This window comes from Gymnodraco acuticeps, unplaced genomic scaffold (assembly GCF_902827175.1).
Source record: "Gymnodraco acuticeps unplaced genomic scaffold, fGymAcu1.1, whole genome shotgun sequence".
Taxonomy (NCBI): Eukaryota; Metazoa; Chordata; class Actinopteri; order Perciformes; family Bathydraconidae; genus Gymnodraco; species Gymnodraco acuticeps.
The window spans coordinates 274,617-298,244 of NW_022991258.1; the positions used below are offsets into that span (position 1 = coordinate 274,617).

Genomic DNA, 23,628 nt, shown 5'->3' on the forward strand with positions numbered 1-23,628 from the left:
AACCATAAGTGGTAGTTATACGACTGTTGTCAGTGTTACAAAGTACTTGACCAAAACAATGTTTTCCAAATTGCAATTAGAAGGTTAAGCATGGTCAGTCTCAGGTCTGTTTACTTTCCCATGTTGTTGAGTGAGGGATGGACCACCTGTCTCCTTTTACTGCTGACTTTTGAACTCCTCAGGCCTCTGTGGCTAAGCTTCTTTTAGAAAATCAGCACATGTCGGTATAGCATGTTAATAACATGGGTAATTTGAGGATGCATACTTAAATTATTAACATTCTTAATGAACTGACAAGATATCACAACCCCAATACATTGGGCCTAATAGAGCTACATTCTTATACCGTATCTTATAATATCAGATCTTATTTATATATTTTTTTGCAAAGAGGAACCAAAAGTCAACTCAGCCCAATATATGTTTTATGTTTTAATATTATTGCATAATGATTTAATGTTGAAGTGTCCTACAAACTCACCTTCTGACCTTAGCACTTTTACACTGAGGTATAACAATGTATTCTATTATAATGCAGATACAGGAAAAGAGAATGGATACAAGGCCAAGCTCTTTTATGAAATCCAATTTAACCTTTATTTGGTTGAGTACATCGTGCACTTTCACATAAACATAACACTCATTTTTTTAAATACAGATATTCACATTTCATATCTGACAATGAAACAGTCTGAATACTTTCGCTTTATGTAGAACCTTGTGCAAAAACTCTCATTGTGATCCAAGCAGCTGTCAGATATAATGCAGATGAATCTAGCCAACAACAAACCTGCATTTTAGACGTCCTTCTTTCTATACAAATTAAGTATATATATACACAGTGAATATTTTCAATTTACAGTGTTACAAATAAATAAAATACAAATGGTCTATTTACCAAAATGGGTGAGCTTAGCTTGGCAGTTTATTTCTTAGTGTTATGTTAAATACATAGAAATGTTAAATGTTGCATGCCATTCATGTGTGGAGTTCACACCATGCAACAAGAAATACTGACAATTACAGTTATGGCACAAGATAAGATGCTTTGTTATTTGTTTACTCACACATAATGCCACATCAAATGTTTATATTTAACACTAAATAAACCACTTAACCTGGAAACAACGTCTTCCTCTGCACACTGAGGATAGCAGTATATGTTAACTAAGAATACTCTGTCAAAGGGGGGCAATTACAAAAATATGCATCTATAACTTGGTTTAAAGTATCTCTGTAGGAGATGTATTTTAAAGTACACAAACAAATACGATCAAGCAGTTTCTTATCATTCACAATGGCTCCATTCCAAAGATATTCTTTAAATACCCCCCAACTCATATACATTCTCCATCTCCACACAAACTCCATCTTTACCCCTTTGAAAGCATAAATACTTAATGATTTTCAACACAAACAGTATTGGCCGTGTACAACTTGCTTTCTTTTTAAATGTTGGTTCGATACACTTTTTGTCTTTAATTGCACCACCTACTAAGGACACCACTTCAAACAGGAAACATGGTCCTCTGAGAATAAAGGCTTATTTACATCTGTATCTGTGTGCTTTGCAATCAAAGCTTTTGTTAACTACAAGAATAAACAATAAAACATTAACAATTATATAACCATTATTATATTCAGATGAATGCCTTCAAAGTCATTCTGTTTATGCCCGGACTAGAGGCTACAAAACAAACTTTATTTTATACTTAACTGCTGAAGGGGACCAATGAACACAAGCTCCCTAATGAAGCATTTCACATGGTGTAATTCAACCATGTATACATGTAAAAACTAAAAAGCAGTCTTCCACCTTCAGTTACAGTTTAAAGGAAAACACCTGTGGCTACATAATCAATAGCTACTATTCACAGGACCTACAGGAGGAATACAAGTTATTCTGTCTGTTAACTGAGAGCCAGTGTGATCAGCAAGTGGTTTAGAGATCATACAACCCTTTAGGCCTTTAATCCTATTCAAATAATTAGTTTAAAAAAGATCATAGTTGAAATCCACATTCATCATGTGTTTCATAAGCCTAAGCTGAGTTCTAGCACAAGACTTTACGTGGACATGCCTGAAACAGTTTCATGTGTCTGAAAACACTAACAGTAAAATATTGAAAAAGCTATTTTCCAGCACAAACTGGGGATGTGAGTGAAACTTCCTTGTGCTCACTAAAACAGCTTACAGTTTGAAAAACAGGATCTTAAAAATATCAAGTCTGCACAATTTGTGCTTTTACCTTAGGAAATGTTTCTCTAAGCACCTTATAAGATTAATCATTTTAAGAAAGTGTTTCCTTTACCTAGGTGATTTAACTAGTTTCTGCGTTCATGGCTGAAAGTACATGCATTTGATTTGAAAAAACTTGCACTCAGAGTCCATTGCACTTGGTTGCCTATCCAGTTCAGAACACTGCATGTCTGCAGAGGTGCAGTGTGTACTTCAGTCAGAAAGCTATCAGGATTGGATTGTACTATACACACCAATAGTGAGCTTGCCTGTTGCAACACTTTACTCCTTTCAGATGACTTCTTCCTACCAACGCTTTAGCAGGTTTCTAGTTTCTACCACTAACAACTACAGAGGAAAGTACAACCTGGTCAAACCCTTCCCCTTCTCATTCTCTAACAGCTCCCTGTGACACAACACTGAGCTGAGGGGAATAAAGTGAACCAGTTAACCCTCACCTCAGGTTTTGCTCCCCACAGAAGCAAAACGTGTAAACAAAGAAATCGGCAGTAGAGGGTAGAGAGAAGAGCGGTGCGATTAAAGATAATATCAAATCATCGCACCACTATACTCCAATATCGAGATAGATATAGATGACCCCTGCGGTGCTGACTTATGGTCTGCCTCAGCACGGTGAGGAGGACACTTGTTCGTACTCGGGACACTTGAGGAGAGCAGGGTAGCTGGCGGCGTTCATCTGGAGCGAGGCCTCGGAGGAGATGGAGGAGGCGCTTCGCCCGCGCCCCGCCCAGGCGTCCGGGTGGAGGAACTGGCCGGAGTAGTCGGAGCAGTTGCTGAGGCGCGGCCGGTAGAAGCCCTGGTGAGGCCGGTACATCTCCTCTGCTGTGTAGCGCTTCATGAACAGGTACACCGACATGACTCCTGCAGCCTGGGGGAGGGGTACCAGGCAAAGAGGCACACAGTTTACTTTACTCTCCACATGTGCATTGTTTTTCATAACACCTGTGGAATTCAGGTCACTTTCCACCATAGGAAATAATCATTTCAATTGCAGATTATAGAAATAGAAACCTTTTTTAATGATAAATGATTTCCCCCTTTAACTATCAGCAAAAGTTAACCTCGTAAATTGACATTTTGAATAATGGTTTAGTTGAATTGGTGCTATGTGGGTTTTTTTATTTTGCATCCTTTGTTTAATACCTGCTCTTTTATACTGTCACTGTGACAACAGACTTTTGGGAATAGTTAGTATCAAAAGCAACGTGCAGTCCTTTAATGTTTGGTTAAAAGCCAGCGTGAATTATCCACGAAAGAATCAGAATACAAATATGAATAATAACTTAAAATATCATCTTCAGTGGACTATTTGTCACAGCATAATACATACAGTTGTGCATGTCTGAACAAAGGGATTTGGCAAAATAAAGACCCTAAAATGCAAAAACCATTTTGTGAAAGCTTAAGGATGACATTCCAACAACAAGGCCAATTTCTTTAGATAATCATTTAAGGACAATGCAACAACAAAAAAGAGATGTAAAAAAGTGAAAGCCACATTTCTTCTGAATTAACATAGTTATCAAAATGTTAATTGTAGACCAATTCCCAACAACATACTAAAGGCACCTTGACATTGGTTTGTTATAACATAGTTAGAGAACTGGTTATGATGCATGCTTGGGAAACCTAGCCATGCAAATTATAATGCTTTATTATTTAGATTCTTTTTTGTGACGTTACCTCAGTGAGCAGGAAGGAGATGGCAGCAAAGGCAAATGACCAGCCATACTTGTAGATGAAATAAGCCTCATTGGTTTTGGTTCTGTTCAACATCTCATCATTAATATTGGAGATGTACAACACCAGACCAACCACCAGAGAGAGACCTGAGGCAGACAGAGAAACAAAGACAGAAACACTTTAATGGCTGTAGATAAAAGGGAGGGGGTGATTCCAAACAGGCTTGTTGCCATACATTATTAAAAACAATATTATTATGTGTATGTGACACTGTGCTTTCTTTTTAAATGTAATTGAAACACTTTAGACCTGAACCAACTCAGTACCATGACAACATTCTCACATGCATCTATCAGGTGTGTACATTTGTGATGGTATTATTGATTTGGAGATGTGAGTTCAAACCTAATCAAATACCTGACAGGATGAAGAAGATTCCAGAAATGAAGGCCAGGATGGTGCGGTGGGGTCGGATGTGGCCGATGTTGCTGAGTACAAAACCGATGAACATGAAGAAGAGGCTGACCAGAGGAAAGGGTGTGGACGAGCGGATCATCTCTGGAAGAAGACAAGGAAAACTGTCATTATCACTTCTATGGGACTTTGATCTTTCAACTGACTTTGTGAAACTCTGAACTGAAGTTTGACTTCAGAAGTTGTTTCTACTGAGGTTGGGCTCAGTATCTCATGGGTCCAGGTCATGGTTGCGTAATTATATCAACATGAAGCTGGACTTCCCTACTGTGAGTAAATGGAACAGCCCCTCCCAGAGGAAAAGCAAGTCTTTAATGCTGCTTTCTGGACCCCCATTGTGTTCTCCATTACACAACATGTCTCTCCTCCTGCTAAGTGGACCAGATGGGTTTATCCTTGATGAAACTCGCTCTTTATTGTGCCACTGACTATCCTTTAACAGTCCACCCTAGATATCGAACATCACAGAAACTTGTTAGAATGTAAAAAGTGAAAGTGAGTCTTAGATTTGTGTCATGTCTGAAACAAGGGCACATTCAGGAAAAAGTTGGGTTCTGAGTAAAGAGTGACATCTAATTTGTTAGGTAACTTAATTGTACTGGTGTGACAGGAAGTGTACTTAAATTAATGGCTCAACCTTGTGGCAAGGAATATTTGTGCAGTATGATTTTCTCGATTTTAACTTTCATTTTGTTTTAAGAAAATAGATAATTTAGCTGTATTATAAGTCAATCCTGACTGCAAATATTTGATTTGATTTAGGCACTCTCTTATTATATCTTTCTCACATATACACTTCCTTATTCACCATAGTGCATACACGTCAAAGTTTCTGTCACTATTTCTGCCTTCTTTTTCACCTCGACATCTTTACATTCTTACAATACTCCTATCTCAGTTCCATCACTTGTACACAGATCAGCCTTAACTCAAGTTTGACTTGTCACATACAAATCAGAGAACTGACAAAACATGCTGCATCAAATACAATCTGTCAAACAAGAGACACCCAAGTAAACACCAAAGTTAAGCTAACGTTTGGATCATTTCCCCAGTGTTATGTTAACTACCAGTTAAACAGTTTGTTCCTGCTTTACTGCAACAGTATAGGGTGGATTGAATGGAAACTGGAAGCTGAGGTAAGGTACATTTAACACATAATTCAAGCTTCTTCTACAACCACGAGTTGCTTCTTTCACACTTTAACTGCCAGACCAAGAAAAAAGCTATGGAATTTTTTTTTTTGTTGCATTTTCTTATCAAATGACTGACCACACAGTTTTGTTTTTATGAGCCTCTACCAACTGGTCGAGCTGGCCTTCTATGGTAAAAGTACATTTTCAACAATCATCATATACAGTACAGTATTTGTACGCATCAAACTCGAATAAAACAAACTCAAATACATTTGTTTCTTTTATGGAAAATGAGCAATATATACAACCAGATATATTCATAAAATATAATAAATTATAATTGTAAAAAAAATAAATGGAAAAAAGTAATGTAAAGTGTTTTTCATGAAAAAAACTTGCTCATCTTACTGTATGCTGAATTGGCCTAACAGGAAACCACTGGCCTAACAGCAAATGTCTATATCCTGTGTTGGCCTAACTTGCTCATCTGTGTGCAACTTCGGGCTGAATGCCATGCATGAAAGGTGCTATATCAATTATTATCACTCTTTCACTCTGAGACTCATAAGGCAGTACTATATTTAGTAATATTACCATGAATCTAGCCATTTAATTACCATATTTTATTGGAAAACATCTCTGAAACTCTGAAAAAGTCATATTGCTAGCTTACCATAAAAGGCCAATTCGACCAATTGGTTGAGCATATTTTCAGAAAAATAATTACACCCTTGTTAAAACTTTTTTTGTGCATCAAGTTATCTAATTATGTTCAGTCAGTGCCCTGCCACTAAAATATGTCAAAAAGGATATGGTTACCTTCCAAAAGTTGACCAAAAAGAGCAGCAGCAGTGATTTTTAGCATTGCCAACTTCCTCAGTGGAAGCTAGCTGAAGGGCTTTCTGTTCAAACCATAGTGACATCTAGAGGTTGTTTTGTGCATAACATGTCAACCAAATGGTAGAGTTGGCTGAATCAGATGGAGTTCAACTTTTTCTTTTTTTTTTCAACAAGATATCAAGACACAAAATGTGCTCTACCAAATGGTGGTGCTGGCAGTTAAAGGGTTAAAAGCTATATATTTCAATAACACAACACTATAGTTTTCATCAACTAAAGCATTCCTTATATTTGGAGAGTAGACATTTACTTACTCAGGACACTGATTGTTGAATCAGAGGTCATCTGGATGCTAGTGGGCATCATGTACTCAATAGTAAAACACCGGCCTTTCTCCTCACCTGAAGCAAAGAAAATGGAAAATAAAATATTGAATTAAATATCACAGAACTCTAGAGAGGAATCAGGATTCAGCACCACAGATAAAACCGTGAATGAGTGAACTGTGAAAAGACAAGTCATACACAGAAGCATGTACAGTATGCAAGCAGAATACACAGACATATTGTAAAGTTTGCATGATTATTACACATATCCTGGCTAAAATAAATCAGAAATTGTTCTATGTACTTTAAGGATTACTTAAGCAAATGTGAAATTATTTGTTGTCAGTATGTGTGTGAAAACACCCAGCATTAGATTTTAACACCTTTCACTTTATCACTTTGACACATACAGTATAAAGTTTGGCACCAAAACACACATATACACATTCCAACGTATGTCTTTCTCAACCCTTCATTTACCACACACACTTTGAAGTGTTGGATGTTGTGATATTGTGTCTCAGCATAGTTTAAAAAGGAACTATAATGCATATATCCATCCTCCAGTATCACTGCTACGCAGATGACATCCAACTCTACATTTCCACAAAAACCATCACTGCCACAACTCACTCCACACTCACCAACTGTCTCTCAGATATTAAATCCTGGATGCAAACAAACTACCTTCAACTGAACAGCGACAAATCAGATATCATCATAATCGGACCCACATCCCGCACCAACACCACCCAGAACTTCAACCACACCCTTGACAACACCACTCTCCTCACATTCACAACCTTGGAGTAATCTTTGACAGCCAGCTCAAATTCGACAAACACACAAACCATATCACCAGGACCGCCTTCTTCCATCTGAAAAACATCGCCCGCCTCCGCCCCTCACTCTCCTTCCCGGCTGCTAAAACCCTCATCCACGCATTTATCACCTCAACACTGGACTACTGCAACAGCATGCTGTATGGTTCATCATCCAAATTCTAAATAAACTACAATACATCTAGAACTGCGCTGCCCGCCTCCTCACCCACACCCGCTCCAGAGACCACATCACCCCCGTCCTTCAAAACCTGCACTGGCTCCCTGTCCGTCAACGAATACACTTCAAAATCCTCCTGCTAACACACAAAGTTCTCAACAACCAGACCCCCCCTACCTCACCGACCTGATCCACCACTACACCCCCTCCCGCAGTCTTCGTTCATCAGAAGCGAACCTCCTCTCTATCCCCACACGAACCAAGCTCCGAACCTGGGGGGACAGAGCCTTCTCTATCGCTGCCCCCAGCCTCTGGAACTCCCTTCCACAACACATCAGAGACTGCACCGACCCCCCCACTTTCAAAACACTGACCAAAACACACCTCTTCAGACTGGCTTTTAATTTGTGAATTATGCTGTGTTGCTGTTTTAATATATTTTTTAAATTATTTTTAATTCTTTATTCTATTTTATCATGTTTTATCAAACCACTGTAAAGCGTCTTTGAGCACCTGGAAAAAGGCTTTGAAATAAAATGTATTATTATTATTATATGTGTTGGTGCTGCATAATAAACAATTTTGTTAAAATACCTAAAATATATTGTAAGTAAATACTTTTAGATCAGACCAAAGACAGATAACCCAAGCATATTTTTCTCACTTGCCACTTGCTTCTGTAAGTGTAAGCTGAATTCTTTGTATTAACTTCATGTTATGGTTTCCCTCACAACTCATTCTGCTACACGCCTCTCAGCCCACATCACATATAGTCCAGTGCCCTATATTGAACATGGTATATAACACTTTATATATAACACTCTTCTACTTGAACTCATGCTGGAATGAAATGCACATGCAATCGTTTCTGGGTAAACTCTGAAGTGTTAAGTTGTCAGTAAGGTCACTCAATCGCAGCTAAAACACACAATTGACCATTAGTCCATTTATATTGTAGGGATGGCCTGCTGTGGGGAAAACATCTGGTGTCTAATCACAACTGGAGTGCCTGCATTATTGCATCACTGACTGATTGATCGTGAAAACCGGGTAGTTGTGGAACAGGGGTTAATGGAATAAATTAGCACTAAATTGAAAAGGATCACAGGACAAATGAACAAATAGGGATATTTACATAACAAAATATTTGTTTATCCTTCTATCTTTACTTTTTGAAATGCCAGCAAACCACCTACCTCTATCTACCTACAGTAACCATCCAATCAGAGTAGGACAGCATATTGATACAGTTAACTGTTGCCAATACCAGAAGGCCAAAGTCTGGTTTACACTTGTAGGGAGGGCTGTGTCTCTAATAAAATAATATAATATAGAGAAATACCAAAGATAGTGTTTCTCTCTCCAATCAGACCTACAATCATGCCTTTGTGATGATGTGCTAGGAATACATGTTTTGAAAAGAAGGTAAAGAAAGGGAGAAATCATGCAATGTGCCTTTGCTTTTATTTTTTATTTGCAATAATTGCTTTCTTCTTGACATCTATGGTGGAAATGAAATCACGGTCAAAAAGAGAGAACAAAAACGCTGTCAATCAATCCATGGTTCCTTTTCAGGCCAATAATAAAAGTCAGCCACTGGGTAAGTCACTCTGAAAGACATTTAGCTATGCTAGTCTTTCAACAGGAGTATAAATACCTCTGACACTTGACAAGGATGCGCCCTAACATTAGAGTGTTGAAAATGTCAAGTAAAAAGATCATGTCCTGCTCAATTGTTCAAACATTAAGCAAAGGCTTCTATATTTGCAGCCATTAAAACGAAACAAAGGTTAATGTCCATGTCCATGTGCAATACATTACATTACATTACATTACATTGCATTTAGCTGACGCTTTTATCCAAAGCGACTTACAATAAGTACATTCGACCAGGAAGACACAACCTTGAAGAAAACAGAATCATATAAGTACATCAGGTTTCATAGAGCCAACATTTCAAGTGCTACTCAACTGGCTTTAGGTAAGCCAGTCCTTTATTAGTATAAAAGTGCTTCGTTAATAGTTCTATCGCTCGAAGTGGAGTCGAAAGAGATGAGTTTTCAGTTTGCGCCGGAAGATGTGCAAGCTATCTGCCGTCCTGATGTCAATGGGGAGCTCATTCCACCATCTTGGAGCCAGGACAGCAAACCCACGTGTTTTCGCCGATGGGAACTTGGGTCCCCCTCGCAGCGAGGGTGCAGCGAGTCGTTTGGCTGATGCAGAGCGTAGTGCACGCGCTGGGGTGTACGGTTTAACCATGTCCTGGATGTAGGACGGGCCAGATCCATTCGCAGCATGGTAAGCAAGTACCAGTGTCTTGAAGTGGATTCTAGCAGTTACCGGAAGCCAGTGAAGGGAGCGGAGGAGCGGAGTGGTGTGGGAGAATTTAGGAAGGTTGAAGACCAGACGAGCCGCTGCATTCTGGGTGAGCTGCAGAGGTCGGATGGCACATGCAGGTAGACCAGCCAGGAGGGAGTTGCAGTAGTCTAGGCGTGAGATGACGAGAGCCTGGACCAGAACCTGAGTCGCTTTCTGAGTCAGCTGGGGACGTATCTTCCTGATGTTGTAAAGCGTGTATCTGCAGCAACGGGTTGTAGCAGCGATGTTTGCAGTGAAGGACAGGTTGTTATCTAGGGTCACACCCAGATTCCTTGCAGTCTGAGTCGGGGAAACAACTGAGGTGCCGATGTTGATTGTTAAGTCAAGAGTGGGACAATCTTTTCCCGGAAGGAAGAGCAACTCAGTCTTGTCAAGGTTGAGCTTGAGGGGATGAGCAGACATCCACTGAGAGATGTCAGCTAGACAAGCAGAGATGCGTGCGACGACCTGGGTCTCTGAGCGGGGAAAGGACAGAATTAATTGGGTGTCATCAGCGTAGCAGTGATAAGAAAAACCATGCGGGCTAATGACTGATCCGAGCGAGTTTGTGTACAGGGAGAAGAGGAGGGGACCAAGAACAGAGCCCTGAAGGACCCCTGTAGTTAATTGACAAGGGTCGGACTCAGACCCTCTCCAAGTCACCCTGTAGGTACGGTCTTTGAGGTATGAGGTGAGGAGGGAAAGTGCAGAGCCTGAAACTCCAAGTTCTTGAAGAGTGCGAAGGAGGATCTGATGATTCACCGTGTCGAATGCAGCAGACAGGTCCAATAGGATGATGACAGAGGAGAGGGATGCAGTTTTGGCAGTGTGCAGTTCCTCCGTGACAGCAATGAGAGCAGTTTCTGTGGAGTGACCTGCCTTGAAACCAGACTGGTGCAGATCCAGAAGGTTGTTCTGATTGAGAAAACAGGAGAGTTGTTTAAAGACAGCGCGTTCAAGTGATTTAGACAGGAACAGGAGGAGAGAGACAGGCCTGTAGTTTATAACATCAGACGGGTTGAGAGTGGGTTTCTTTAGGAGAGGGTTTACTCTTGCCTCCTTGAGACTGTTTGGAAAGTGACCAGAAGTTAGAGAAGTGTTGATGAAATGGGTGAGAAACGGTAGAATATCAGGAGCGATAGTCTGAAGGAGGTTTGAAGGGATAGGGTCCAGAGGATAGGTGGTAGGGCGGGCAGAGGTAATGAGGGTAAGAACCTCACTTGGAGAGAGAGGGGAAAAGGAGGTAAGTGTGTTGGTGGAAGGAGGGTCTGGTGACCCAGCGGTGAGTAAAGGTGAGTCAGAAAAAGAAGAGCGAATATCAACCTTTTTTTCAAAGTGGGGTAACAAAGTCGCTTGACAGAAGTGAGGAGGGGGGAGGGGCTTTTGGAGGGTCCAAGAGGGTGGAGAAGATGGAAAATAGTTTTTTAGGATTGGAATAGGAAGATTGGATCTTATCTTGAAATAATGTGCTTTTTGCCTGAGAGATCGAAGCAGAGAAAGAGGAGAGGAGAGCTTGATAGGTTAGGAGGTCGTCACGGTGTTTGGATTTCCACCGTTTCCGCTCTGCTGCCCTAAGGACGGTTCTATTAGCACGCAGTGCATCATTTAGCCAGGGAGCAGGAGGGGACTGACGAGCCTGCCGAGATGTGAGAGGACAGAGAGAGTGAGTAGATGAGAGAGTAGAGAGGAGAGTTTCTGCAGCAGAGTTTGGAGGCAGGAGTTGGAACGAGTCAGAGGAAGGGAGGGCTGAGAGCACCGATGAGGCAAAGGTAGGGGGGGAGAGTGAGCGAAGGTTACGGCGGACAAGTGCAGGATGAGAAGAGATTAGTTTGTTATGTTTGGAAAGGGATAGAGAGAATGAAATGAAGAAGTGATCGGATGTGTGGAGCGGGTTTACAGAGAGGTTAGAAGTAGCGCAGTTCCTTGAGAATATGAGATCAAGGACATTGCCAGCTTTATGAGTCAGTGGGGACGGAGACAGTGAGAAAGCAAAGGCGGTTAACAGAGATGTTAGTTCGTCTATCTTCCCCGTCTGGAGGTTGAAGTCTCCGAGAAGTACAGCGGGATGGCCGGTTTCAGGGATGTGTGAGAGGAGATTATCTAATTCCTCCAAGAAGTCCCCCAAGGCGCCTGGTGGACGGTAGAGAACAACAATGGTTAACTGTATAGGATGGGTTACTGTGACGGCATGGAATTCAAAGGTGGGAAGGAGTGAAGTTAGGTAGCTTGAAGAGGGAAAAGCTCCATTTGGGAGAGAGCAGGAGACCAGTGCCACCTCCTCTGCCAGTGGGTCTGGGTGTATGGGAGAAGGAATATGCAGTGGAGAGAGCTGCTGGGGTGGATGTGTTGGATGGAGTAATCCAGGTCTCAGTGAGAGCAAGGAAATCCAGAGACTGCAGGGAGGCGTAGCCAGAGATGAAGTCAGCCTTAGGAACAGCTGACTGGCAATTCCACAGGCCACCTGAAACTAGATGTTGGATCTCAGTGGAGCACGTGGGATAGACGAGAGCAGGCTGGTTATATCGATTACGAGATACACGGGGCCAGTGATAATTGCGAGAAGACACATGAACAGGAATGGAGAAAATACACATGATTATAGCATGAGGGGCTAAACAACCAAATAAAATAAAACACCAGCGATACTTAGCTCAATCAAAGTAGGATTTGCCTCCTCTTTGCCTCCCTCGTGACTCCCGCAGGACTCTAATGTCTTTGCCAGTCTTAGCCTGTCTGACGTTGAAGCTGACGCTCCAGGAAAGTGCTACCTAAAATGGACACCTGATTGCTGAGTTCTCACAGCTGTGGGGCAACGTCCCTTTAATTAGTTAACTCTGCTGCTGGTGGCCCTCAAAAGGAAATCTAGACTGGCTTCCTCCTGATATGTTATTGTCAAATACAAATATTAGTGGAAACTAGGCATTGAGGCCCAGATCCAAGAAATAATTGTGTAGGAAAAACGTGTTTCTGGTTAATGCCTTGGTAATCTAATCTATTTGTACACTCAATGTATTTCTATTTTTTTTTAATTAATAGTATAAACCCTTAAAAGATGACATTAGGATTTGGCTTTGTGTTTTTTCATGCCTAATGGATGGCTAGCATGCTGCAATCATTTCAGCCTGAAGTTTGGTTGTTCTTCTGCATTCATTTTGAAGCTTACTTCCTTATTAACTAAACACAAATGTTATGCATCTATAACAATCTGCCATATCACTTATCATTATAATGATTATAACTAAGCAAATTAATCATTACACAATCCGTTATTAAGCTTTGTTTCATAGCAAATACTGACTCACATTAAATACATGTAGTTTAATTTGTCTTGTAAAGTAAGGGATACATTAACGGTCCCTTATTATACTCTTTTTTCAACAATATATCATAGATATACAATACAAAACATGTCTCTGAAGTCTTTGGCTCAAAATACCAAACATATAATGCATTGTAGCATCCCATAATCCCCTCTGTTTCAGCCATGTTTCAAAAGTGCTGATTCTGTGTCTGTAGCTTTAAATGCTAATGAGCTGCCAAGCCGAACGCTCCTCTGCCAGATGATTGGTTTAGAAAAACACAATGGTACTCTAGGAAGAGACTCAGGTTATGAGGTGGACAGGTATTACCTTTGTTGGTGATTGTCTAATGGTTACACAACCCAAAACAACATTGTGACATCACAAAGTGGCCAAAATCTGATAAATTGATTTTCAGACAGGTTTAAATGGATAAAGAGCCGATAAAAGAGAGAGAATCTTTCTTCCTGAAACGTTCAGAATCTCTTTACACAGAGGGGACACATGTTTATGTAGAAGACATGAACAAGTGGATTTTGCATAAAAGGGGACCTTTAATCTATATGTTTCAGGCTTCGTTCTAACTCACCGACCAAGAAGCAGACCCTCCAGAGGCCCGAGTGGAGGGACATGCGTACCTCGGTGCTCTGGTTGAGGGGCAGGATGACCCCCTCCTCCAGGTACAGCCAGTAGTCGGTGCTCACAGCGATCCCCAGCAGACCGAGGGCGCACACAGCGAACACGCTGCTCAGCAAAGTCAGCGCCTTCCTGCCGAACAGGCTCATTCCACAGCCTCAACAGCAGGGGGCGCCGCCGGCAGAAAGTGGAGCTGGAGAGGAAAAGAAAGAAAACATTTTCACCATTTTACTGACATTATGTGAGTGAGTTTTCCTTAACTGTTTCTGATGGAAGAGCATAGGAAACTGGAGGACATTTCACAATAAGGACATTTTTCAAAAAGTAGCTCTGTGTCTTTTTATGAGGAAGTCATAAAGCCCTGTCAACCCTATAATAAAACTCAATTTTCTTTAAAAAACTGTCTTCTATTGGCTAAAAAACAAATAAGGGTTTGTCAAAACTCAATCCAGCAACTAAATAACGATACAAAAAACTGGCAGATGACAAGGGGAGTACAGAGACTAAATGTGCAAGGAATATAAGGCAGATAATAAGGCTCGGATGAATCACATTAGGGAAGAGAAAATTGACTTTTAAAATAAAACAGGAAACAAACTAAAAGAAGCCTGGGACCCTGAGTTGATGTGTCTGTGGGCTGCTGGGTGGTAGGGCAGCTTCATCTGAATTCAAGTCAATAATGGAGGTCTTCCACAGCTGACACAGACATGAGTTGGAAATGAATAGAAAGTAATAATTGGGGAATATGACAAAAGATAGTCTTAACAAAGGACTGTCTTCCTCCTATATGAGAATGAGATTTGCAAAAGGTCCCCTCTCCTCCAGACATCTCATTTGAATGTGAATAACCACATGGAGTAGGGCCTAAGGCTTGGTGAGGCATGTTTAAAAAAATCATTATGTTAAGTTTCTTTATTTGACTGCCGTCATACAGCCTGCAGTCAAAAAAACTGCAGCTCACATCAGTGATAACCCTCAAAACACTGCTTTCCCCACGTTCTGCAATGACTCCTAACATGTCCTATGAGCCCCCTTCTGCTCTGCTACATGCAGTGATGCAGAAGCAGCACTACAGATGGTGTACAGTATGTGTCAGTGTATAATCGCATGTGCTCATCACACAAAGCCATGAATCTGTTCCTATGCCCACATATGCCGGAAGCTGGAGTGCTTAGGAGCTTGGCATATGGATGTGTGTAGACAGGAATTGATTTTACACAATGGGTTGCCATATTGAGCACTAAAAGGTGGAGTGAATATTAAGAATGATTTTGAGGTTTACAGAAGATACACTGCAATGTTTTGTCTTTGCATCAGTTTCGTGTAAAGCCTTGATGAAAAAGAGTAGATCTCCTCACATCTTGCATATGTGATACATATACTTTAATTATGTTATCTTAATTGTGCAAGTGTGTACACGCACATTTGACCTCTTTCATATTTCAATGTGATGATACTAAGAAACATGAGTAGCCTTAAACAAGAATATGAATCCAATACAAGATATGAGGTTTTGTTACATCTCTTTTCAAACTATTTTTAGGTCAAACAATGACTTATCCTCTAATCATCACCATTCTTAGCTATAAATAGGTCTATTTTTCCTGTCTCTGGAGACTGGACTGACGTGATTGGAAGCAGTTGAGATCCTGGTATAAGCAATCACAGTTCTGTAAAGCACAAAGGACCCCCATTAATAAGAAAAGACTATCATTGAACTCAGCTATTCTGGGCCATTGTGCAATCAGTGGCCATTCATTTAAAATGCAACGCTTTATTTTTAGATCATTTAGCATCAAGCTACAACTTTAAGACACAACTTATGTCGTGCTTGCATTGGCCTGTATCCGTCAATGCACTCAGGAAGGCTTTTCAAAGACAGTAAAAAGTGGGATAAAAATAGTTCTCAAATTCTATGGAGTCAGACACTAAACCAGCACGAGACCCACGCACGCACGCACGCACACACACACACACATTCAATCCTTTTTGAACTGTAATAATTATTCTGGTCTCTAAAGGATTATAAGCGGTGACTGATCTCGGTTGAGAATAAAAAGGTCTTCTTGTTATAATAGATGTTCAAAGCCACAGCGACCGACACAAAGCTTTGTAGTTCCTCCCTGCTGCAGAGGGACACACACACCGTCCTCTCTGCTGCATAAACATCAGCTTTCCTTTAAACCTGTTCAAACCTGGGACCAGAGTCCTCGAGAAGCATGATTAAATATGCAGAACTTTGTTATTGTCACCTGAAATGTCTTTCTTCTGTGCAAAACTACACATCAAGTACAAAATAAAAATGTATCCATACAGAAGACCTTAAATATCCAAAATGTAAACATATTTTTTTAAGGATTTGACATAAACAAAACAATTGATTTCATACTGAAAAAGCGTCATCAACATGATTTTAACAGATCTTATCATATAAGAGAAAGCAGTAAGATGTGTGTACCCTTATTATTCAAAAACATTACTTTGTCATCAATGCTTTACCAATTGAAAAGTGAAACAATACATACAATACAACTGCCTTAACAGAGGAATGGCTGCTGTAAATACACAAAGGGTAAACATGATGATTATATGGATTTTTGTTTTTGCATCACTTTTGTATGACAGTTTAGAGCGTGTTGGATAAGCTGAATGTGGTCTGTGACTGGTACAAAGTATGAATGTCACAGCAGTACAGCTGACACCCTTAGTAGAGCATCGTTGTTGGCATAGTAACTCTGTCAAGGGTTAATCAGTGTCAGTCAGAGAATGGATCTCTTTTGGCGAGCTAGTCGATCCAGCTTCTGTGGCTCTAAGGAGAACAAAACAGGTTGTATCCGCTACTTTTCTCTTTCGTATAGCCCGTTCGCTCACACGAGGCCGTAACGGAACCGCGGAAACGGACCACTAAAACGATAACGGGTCCCAAGGTGGATAGATCTGCGGACGGAACGCTCTGGGGGGCCAAACGGCTTTGTGTGTACGCCCTATACGATCATTTGCCTGATAACGATGAAGCCATAGCCCCACCTCTCCCCACCTCTGCTGCTCACTGCTGTAGCATGGTCAGTAACTACTGCTACTGACCATGCTACAGATGTTAGTGCAACATCTACAGCTCCTCTACCACAACCATCAGCAACAAGTGGACATGGAGAACTACATGAATTACATGTTGCTCAATCCACCGTGGAGAATAAACAGAAGGGCAACCAGGCAACCATGGCAACCATGCTCGGGGGTCTTCTTCGCTGCTTTTGGTGTATTTTGTGTCGGAAGTACAGCGCCACTTACAGGCCCGGCATATGTACTACAGCGTCTCCAGCAGGTCGAGCGGTCTCGTGTGAAGGGACACGTTTATTGAGCCGCATCCGTGTGAACGGAAGACTTTTTTGATATCGAATTTGGTTCGTTTGCGTTTCGTTTGCGTTCCCGTGTAAATGGGGCCTAAGTGCCGTCCCTCTGTGGCTAACAGGCAACTAACACTGTGGAAGATAGTTGCTGCCGGTGGATGTCTCTAGGGCTGGCTGCAGGAGTCTTTGAGAACAATGCAATGCACCACAGAGGGGATCTGTCATCAAGCCACCGACACAGCTGGATGGATGCATTTTGCAGCCCTTACCATTAGACAGTTGCAACATAGTTTTAGCAGATGTACAAAATAAAATACAACACATCTAGAATGCACTCTTGGACCTTTTACATGTACTCTTGTACATGAAAACATCTTCAAAGATTTAGGGTGCATTCCACTGACCCAAAACTGTCTGCAGCCACTGTGTGTAGTCTTTACTTAATGCAGCGTAAGTATAACAGAGGCATTGAGTCACTGGTCATAACACCGTTACAAAGAGTGCTTTATGTTTCTGTATTTGGACCTTCCAAAATGGCCTTCAGTGTTTAAAGCAAATCTAGATGGATAACACGGACAGGTGACTTTCCGTCCAATATTTCCAAAGCAACAGTGGCATTACAAATTCAAATGTGATTTCCTTTTATAAATAACAACAAAAAAAGTAACAAAAGCGTCACCCGTTTTCTTTCTATTCCACAATGAATGTTCACTAGTCACTTACTCACAGTTTCTTAATATAACATGGCTTTTATTTTCAAAATCAAACACTACCATGCCGAACCTACATACCTATGGTAAAGGTATTCTCATTCTATGTGTGTGTACTGAACACTTACAGCCATTTCTACGTGAATATTACGTATAATATTGTCAGCACTTAATAAATCGTATAGTTTTTTGTATTTGCAAAAGGAAAACCCTTTGAATATTTAAGTTGTTATGGGTAGTAATTGGCAAAAATTGCTCAGAAATCGAATGTCATAAATTGTTCCTACAATTGGAAGAGAAGATACAACTTTTCATTAACAAATTAGCAGAGCGACTAACGGTATGCTCCTCATCATTTGGGAATCTTCCAATCCAAACCAAAGCCAAAGCTGTTTTAACTGGTGTGAGTCAACATGAACTGTCAGAGGAGATTATTTTACTTTTTGCTCTCGTATAGCAGCTATTAAGTTTGAGCTGTGCTGGCCTCCAATAATCTAAAAAGCTAGAAGATGTATTAACTACCTCATTGTTTAGACTCCCTAACCCTCCTGCAAGCCTACCAAACATGTGGCTAACAAATGTCTGCTGCAGGCCGGATTTCAACGCATCATCTGGCGAACAGCAGAGAGAGGTGGTGCAAGCTGTCAAGACACAGAATGACACGGGGTATTTGTGTGTCATATTCTCACCTCTTCTCCCCAGTGCAATCCTGGCTGTTAAATATTGCACCATATTTGCAAAAAAAAGTCGTCCTATGGACCTCATGAACCTGTCCTCAGGAGCAGACTGTGTCAAAACGCGGTACATCTGTAAAGTTAGAGCATCTTAATCTGATGGGGCAGCTCTGGATTTAGCCCTTTCATTCTGTTCCTGTTGTGTCTCTTCACAAATGAGGCTCTGAGCTGTCTTCCCCTGTGTGTTCCTGTACGATGTATCATGATCAGGATGTGTACAAACAGCTTGTCAGTCAGCATTTTAAAGTCTTCTGATGGTCATAGATATGAATAGTAAGGATAAAATATGGGATACTCTAAAAAGACTGACTGACATTTCTTCACAGCATCAGATCTTATCACTTTAGGGACAATTATCCTAAACTGCTTCATTCCTCATATACATGTTTGCATTAAAGATGCCAGATGGGTCAATTCAATGTGATGAAATACGAGTGAATGGCACCGGAGTGATTACATTACATGTCATTTGTTGGACGCTTTTATCCAAAGCGACTTACATACATTCAGTACTGTCAGGGCCGCCCCTGGCCAACTTGGGGCCCCAAGCGACATTGTGAGATGAGGCCCCCCCCAACCGACAGGAGTGAAACATTTTTTTTTTGGAAACAAAGTAGGCTACTTTGCAAATATAATTCCTGTTTATTATTATTATCAACACTTTTTCATGCAGTGAGGTAAATGGTTGTGCATGTATGTCGTTCAGTATGCGTTTACAGGTGAATACGTCTGCATTTCCTGCCAAATACTAGCCTCAAAAAGATTAAAATATAATTAATGCAAATAAACAACTTCTACTAATAATAATAATCATAATCAATTCAATAATATAAATACTATATTATTTTATTATAATATAGTTGTAATATAGTCAAGACAAAACATGCTTATTACAGGCTCAAAAACTGATATTTCTTAAATCTGTATTTAAACGTAGTTCCCTCTGTCAGCAATGTATCAACAACTACACACACATTTCTATCAGTGTTTCTCTGTGTTGTGGTTGACATGATGATGACTGTTAGGAGTTAAGGGGAGAGGCTGAGCATCACCATGAAATGTGCAAATTGACATAAAAATGAATATAAGGGGGGAAAATGCTCCATGTTTTTTAGGCTGTAAACTTTAACTGTTATGTAAGCCAACTAGACAGACAGTTGATCACTCTTCCTCCTGTGCATTAGCAGGTAAAAGGCATCACATACTTGAATGAATGGTAAATAAAGAATGCTGGAAATAACTGCATCTCCATTAGCCTATATGCTATGCAGAGACTGCCTTCTTCATGTCGTGAATTGCAGCTGATGTTTTAATATGGCAATTGGCAATTTGACTTATACAACATTCGCAAGTTGTACATTTGACTCATACAATAGCCCACCTTCGAGTGATGCTCTAGTTTCTTCAAGTTGTTTTTTTCCCCCTCTTGCTTGCGCCGGACTGAAACTGTCTTTTCACCGACATCTCTTCATCTGCACTAGTGGCCATATCAAAGCCGTGATTGGTCAGATGTCGATTCATAGCAACGGTGTCGGGTTACAGGCGTGCTCCCCTTGTCACCCCTCACTCTCGCGTGTCAGCCGGGGGTGCGCGGAGAACTGAGCGGAGAACTGCGCACAGCAGCTGAGGCCCTCTGGGCGGGGCCCCCTGCGCAAGGCGGGGCCCCATGCAGCCTGCGTGATTGGCCTGTAGGGAGGGCCCTGAGTACTGTGGACAACCCCCACAGGAGCCATTTGGGGTGAAGTGTCTTGCCCAGGGACACAACGACATGCTGACTGCAGTGGGACTCAAACTCAGTCCAGCACACTATCCACTGAGCTACAGCCTCCCAAGTGATCTCTTGGGTGGACACTCTTTTGAGTTTGGCACAAAAAACAGTGACCCACGACACTAACATCTATTTTCCTGTGTTTGTTTTGAGAACAAATCTCCTATTTATAAGAGCTTGACTTGGCTCTGTCGCCAGGCAACACTAAACAGAGAGGCCTCCGAATTAGTCAAGCATGAACGGAGTGAGTCCCAGAACTCAGCTTCTTTGTTGCTGGTGCATTTGACATGCTGTGGTGGGGATACAGAGGAGAACAAGAGAAACGAGGCATAAAGACATCATAGACCAGTTTATAGAAAAAATATATACAAGGCAACTTACACTCAGTCAAAGACACTCCAACACAAATACTCTGAATAAATACGGGTAAAGAGAGTTGTTTAAAATGTGACCGAAATACATAAATATTGTTAATATGCATATACTGTATATACGTGCTATACATTGCTATACATTCATCAAGAGTCGTCATCCAGAGGAACTGTGTAAAATGTCTTGAGGACTGCAGATACAGTATTATTTATACCCAATCTAAATTTAAACTAAAAAGTGGATCATTGTCACCTGTCACATTTCAAAGTGTTTGAAAACTGAGATCCTCTCTCAGCTGTGATCACTAGAGAGCACTGTTTGCTTTTTGAGGATATTACCATGAGGATGTTCCTTGGCGCCTGAGTGATAACTGGAACCAGAGCCAATGGGGAGCTGAGGCTACAGGAAATACTTATGTACTCTTAACTACACTTAACACATTTAGTTTACTGTTTGGCTTGCTTTATATACATCTTAGAAGTGGTGAGTAAAGTTACAAATGGGTTAAGAATGGAAAATGAAAGAGCAACGTCTGATAATGCTTAATATATTCTCACATTACATCTCAGTGACATAAACTAATGTTGACATTATGCGATATTAAACAGGTTTCTTAATGTTTCTCAATGTAGAATGTGTTTCAGCCTTATTACTGATGACCTGTGGCTGGGTAAACTGCAAACAGTGGCTCTGCTGAGTTAACCAGACACAACATTGGAGGGAAACTGGAACAAAGCGGCATGATTGAAATGAATGTGGGCAGTGGGCACTGTGCAGCTCTTTTTAACACACGTTTGTCGCAGGTTGAATATTTGAAAACCTGAACACGATGACTTGAATGTAAAGCTACACAAAGCCTTGCACACCAACGATTACAACTAAAAAACTAAATGGTCAAAGACAGTAGTCTAGCCCTTTTGACAACATGGATAAGATTCTGTATACAGATGAAAGCCTGTAACGTCAGTGAAATGCAAAAAGTGCAAGGTTTACATGCGGGTCAATGGTCTTTATATTCAAATGTGCACATCATTGCTCTGTCTTTGAGTCACAGTCTAAAGTTCTACAATATAAAGACAGATAACACGGACAAACACGTATGTCTCACTGCAACACGTAAACAACAACTCTCCTCCAGAGAGGGTTTGAGTTGCCAGCTTGTAGTGAACCGTGGCTATAGAAACCATTTTTCTCCTGCAGCCCACACCATCTCTGTCTATGTGTGATATAACAGTATAGGCTGTTTGTTTGGCTGACACCCTGTGGCAAGGATTTTAGTCTCGGAGCTACTTATTTACCATTGTTTGATTTCAGATCACTTTCAAGACGTTCGTATAATGGTCAGATTACAACAAATTCAAACAAATGTCAACAGTTAATGGTTATTAATAAAAAAATATATATAGTGTGGCAGTGTCCTTCCTAGTTTGTGTATTTTCCTTGTTTTGTCGTTCGTTTTCAGACAATTTAAAACGAATACATCATTGTAACTTGTGGTGAGTCGTATCAGTGTGTGTAGCTGAAGTCTCTTTTGTTGGCTATATCCTGTTCGAAGTATACAGAGCCAGACGTTTAATGTTTGGCTCGAGCTCCAGTTGCTCTCCGCGGTGCTGAGCCACTCACTGAGGCGAAACAGTACAACTACATTGAGCGTGTTTTACACACAAATGTATTGGAGGAATTTATCGTAACACCCGTTTATTGGCACTGAAATATCCAAAGTAAACGTAGGGTGCACGTTTAATTCGTTCGAAGTATTACCATCCGTCTTTCCATGTTCTCTCCTCCTAAAGCCTACTTGTAGCTCACCACTTTTCTTTGTTTAAACAACAATGCTATCTCAGATATCACATTTACTGTAAATAAAGTGTTTATTACGAGTAAACTCGACTCTTAACATAGAACTGTGGGTAAAGTGAGTGATGTAAGTTGGTAGAAGCTTCCGAGAAGTAAATTGTCTTTTTTTGCACTATTTAATTGTGGAAACAGGCCTAATTTTAACTTGTATAAAGCGTAATATAAGAGCATTAAAAACCAACAACAACAACAACAACATTCATTGTTATCTGCGAACCATATCAACAGCGTGGCTCTCTGGTCAAAATGTCGTCTGTAAATTGAATCTTTAGATAAACAAAGATTAAATTACGTTTTACCTTAACGAAGAAGACTCGTTGAGGAGAGCACAGTTTCTCTTCCTTTATCCTCTCCTATAGTTTCTCCCTCGCTCCGTGTTGACTGGTTTGGCGCGCGATAAGCCTGTGAAGCGAAAAGGACCCGTGGCTGCGTAGCTCGCGCACCACTACTACCCAAGACAGCACTACCCGCGTGCGCGTGGCGCGTGGCACGTGGGCGACAAACACCCCACCAGTCCTCGAATGCAGAGAGAAGAGGCTCCTTGCATGTGCTTTGGTAAAACAGTGAATTAGTGTGTAGTTTCAGCCCTAAAGGCACCACGTTTACTCAAGTTGTAGGTTTAGGAGTCTGGTTTGCAACACTGAGCTGCTTTTGATATCAGGGAATGTGACTTTAGTCTACCCACACGTTCCTAACATAGTAACCCTAACCCCTTTTGTATTTGTAAAAACTGAGCACAATAATTCAGGTGTTTCCCCCCCAAGTGTTTTTAATAGGTTAAGTTACTGCAATTACATGTGAAAATGTCAATGGATATAATGCAT

The 23,628-nt window shown here is 40.9% G+C and overlaps 1 protein-coding gene across 1 annotated transcript; it reads right to left on the minus strand.

The window, feature by feature from the left end:
- Positions 1–571: 571 nt before the first annotated feature.
- LOC117561989 (voltage-dependent calcium channel gamma-5 subunit) lies at positions 572–23,299 on the minus strand. Its single transcript, XM_034239744.1, has 6 exons — positions 23,104–23,299; positions 13,967–14,206; positions 6,707–6,793; positions 4,360–4,500; positions 3,943–4,088; positions 572–3,127 (listed from the first exon to the last, which is right to left on the minus strand). Exons 2-6 carry the CDS (start codon positions 14,160–14,162, stop codon positions 2,864–2,866), a joined length of 834 nt encoding a protein of 277 aa, XP_034095635.1. The 5' UTR covers positions 14,163–14,206; positions 23,104–23,299; the 3' UTR covers positions 572–2,863.
- Positions 23,300–23,628: the final 329 nt, after the last annotated feature.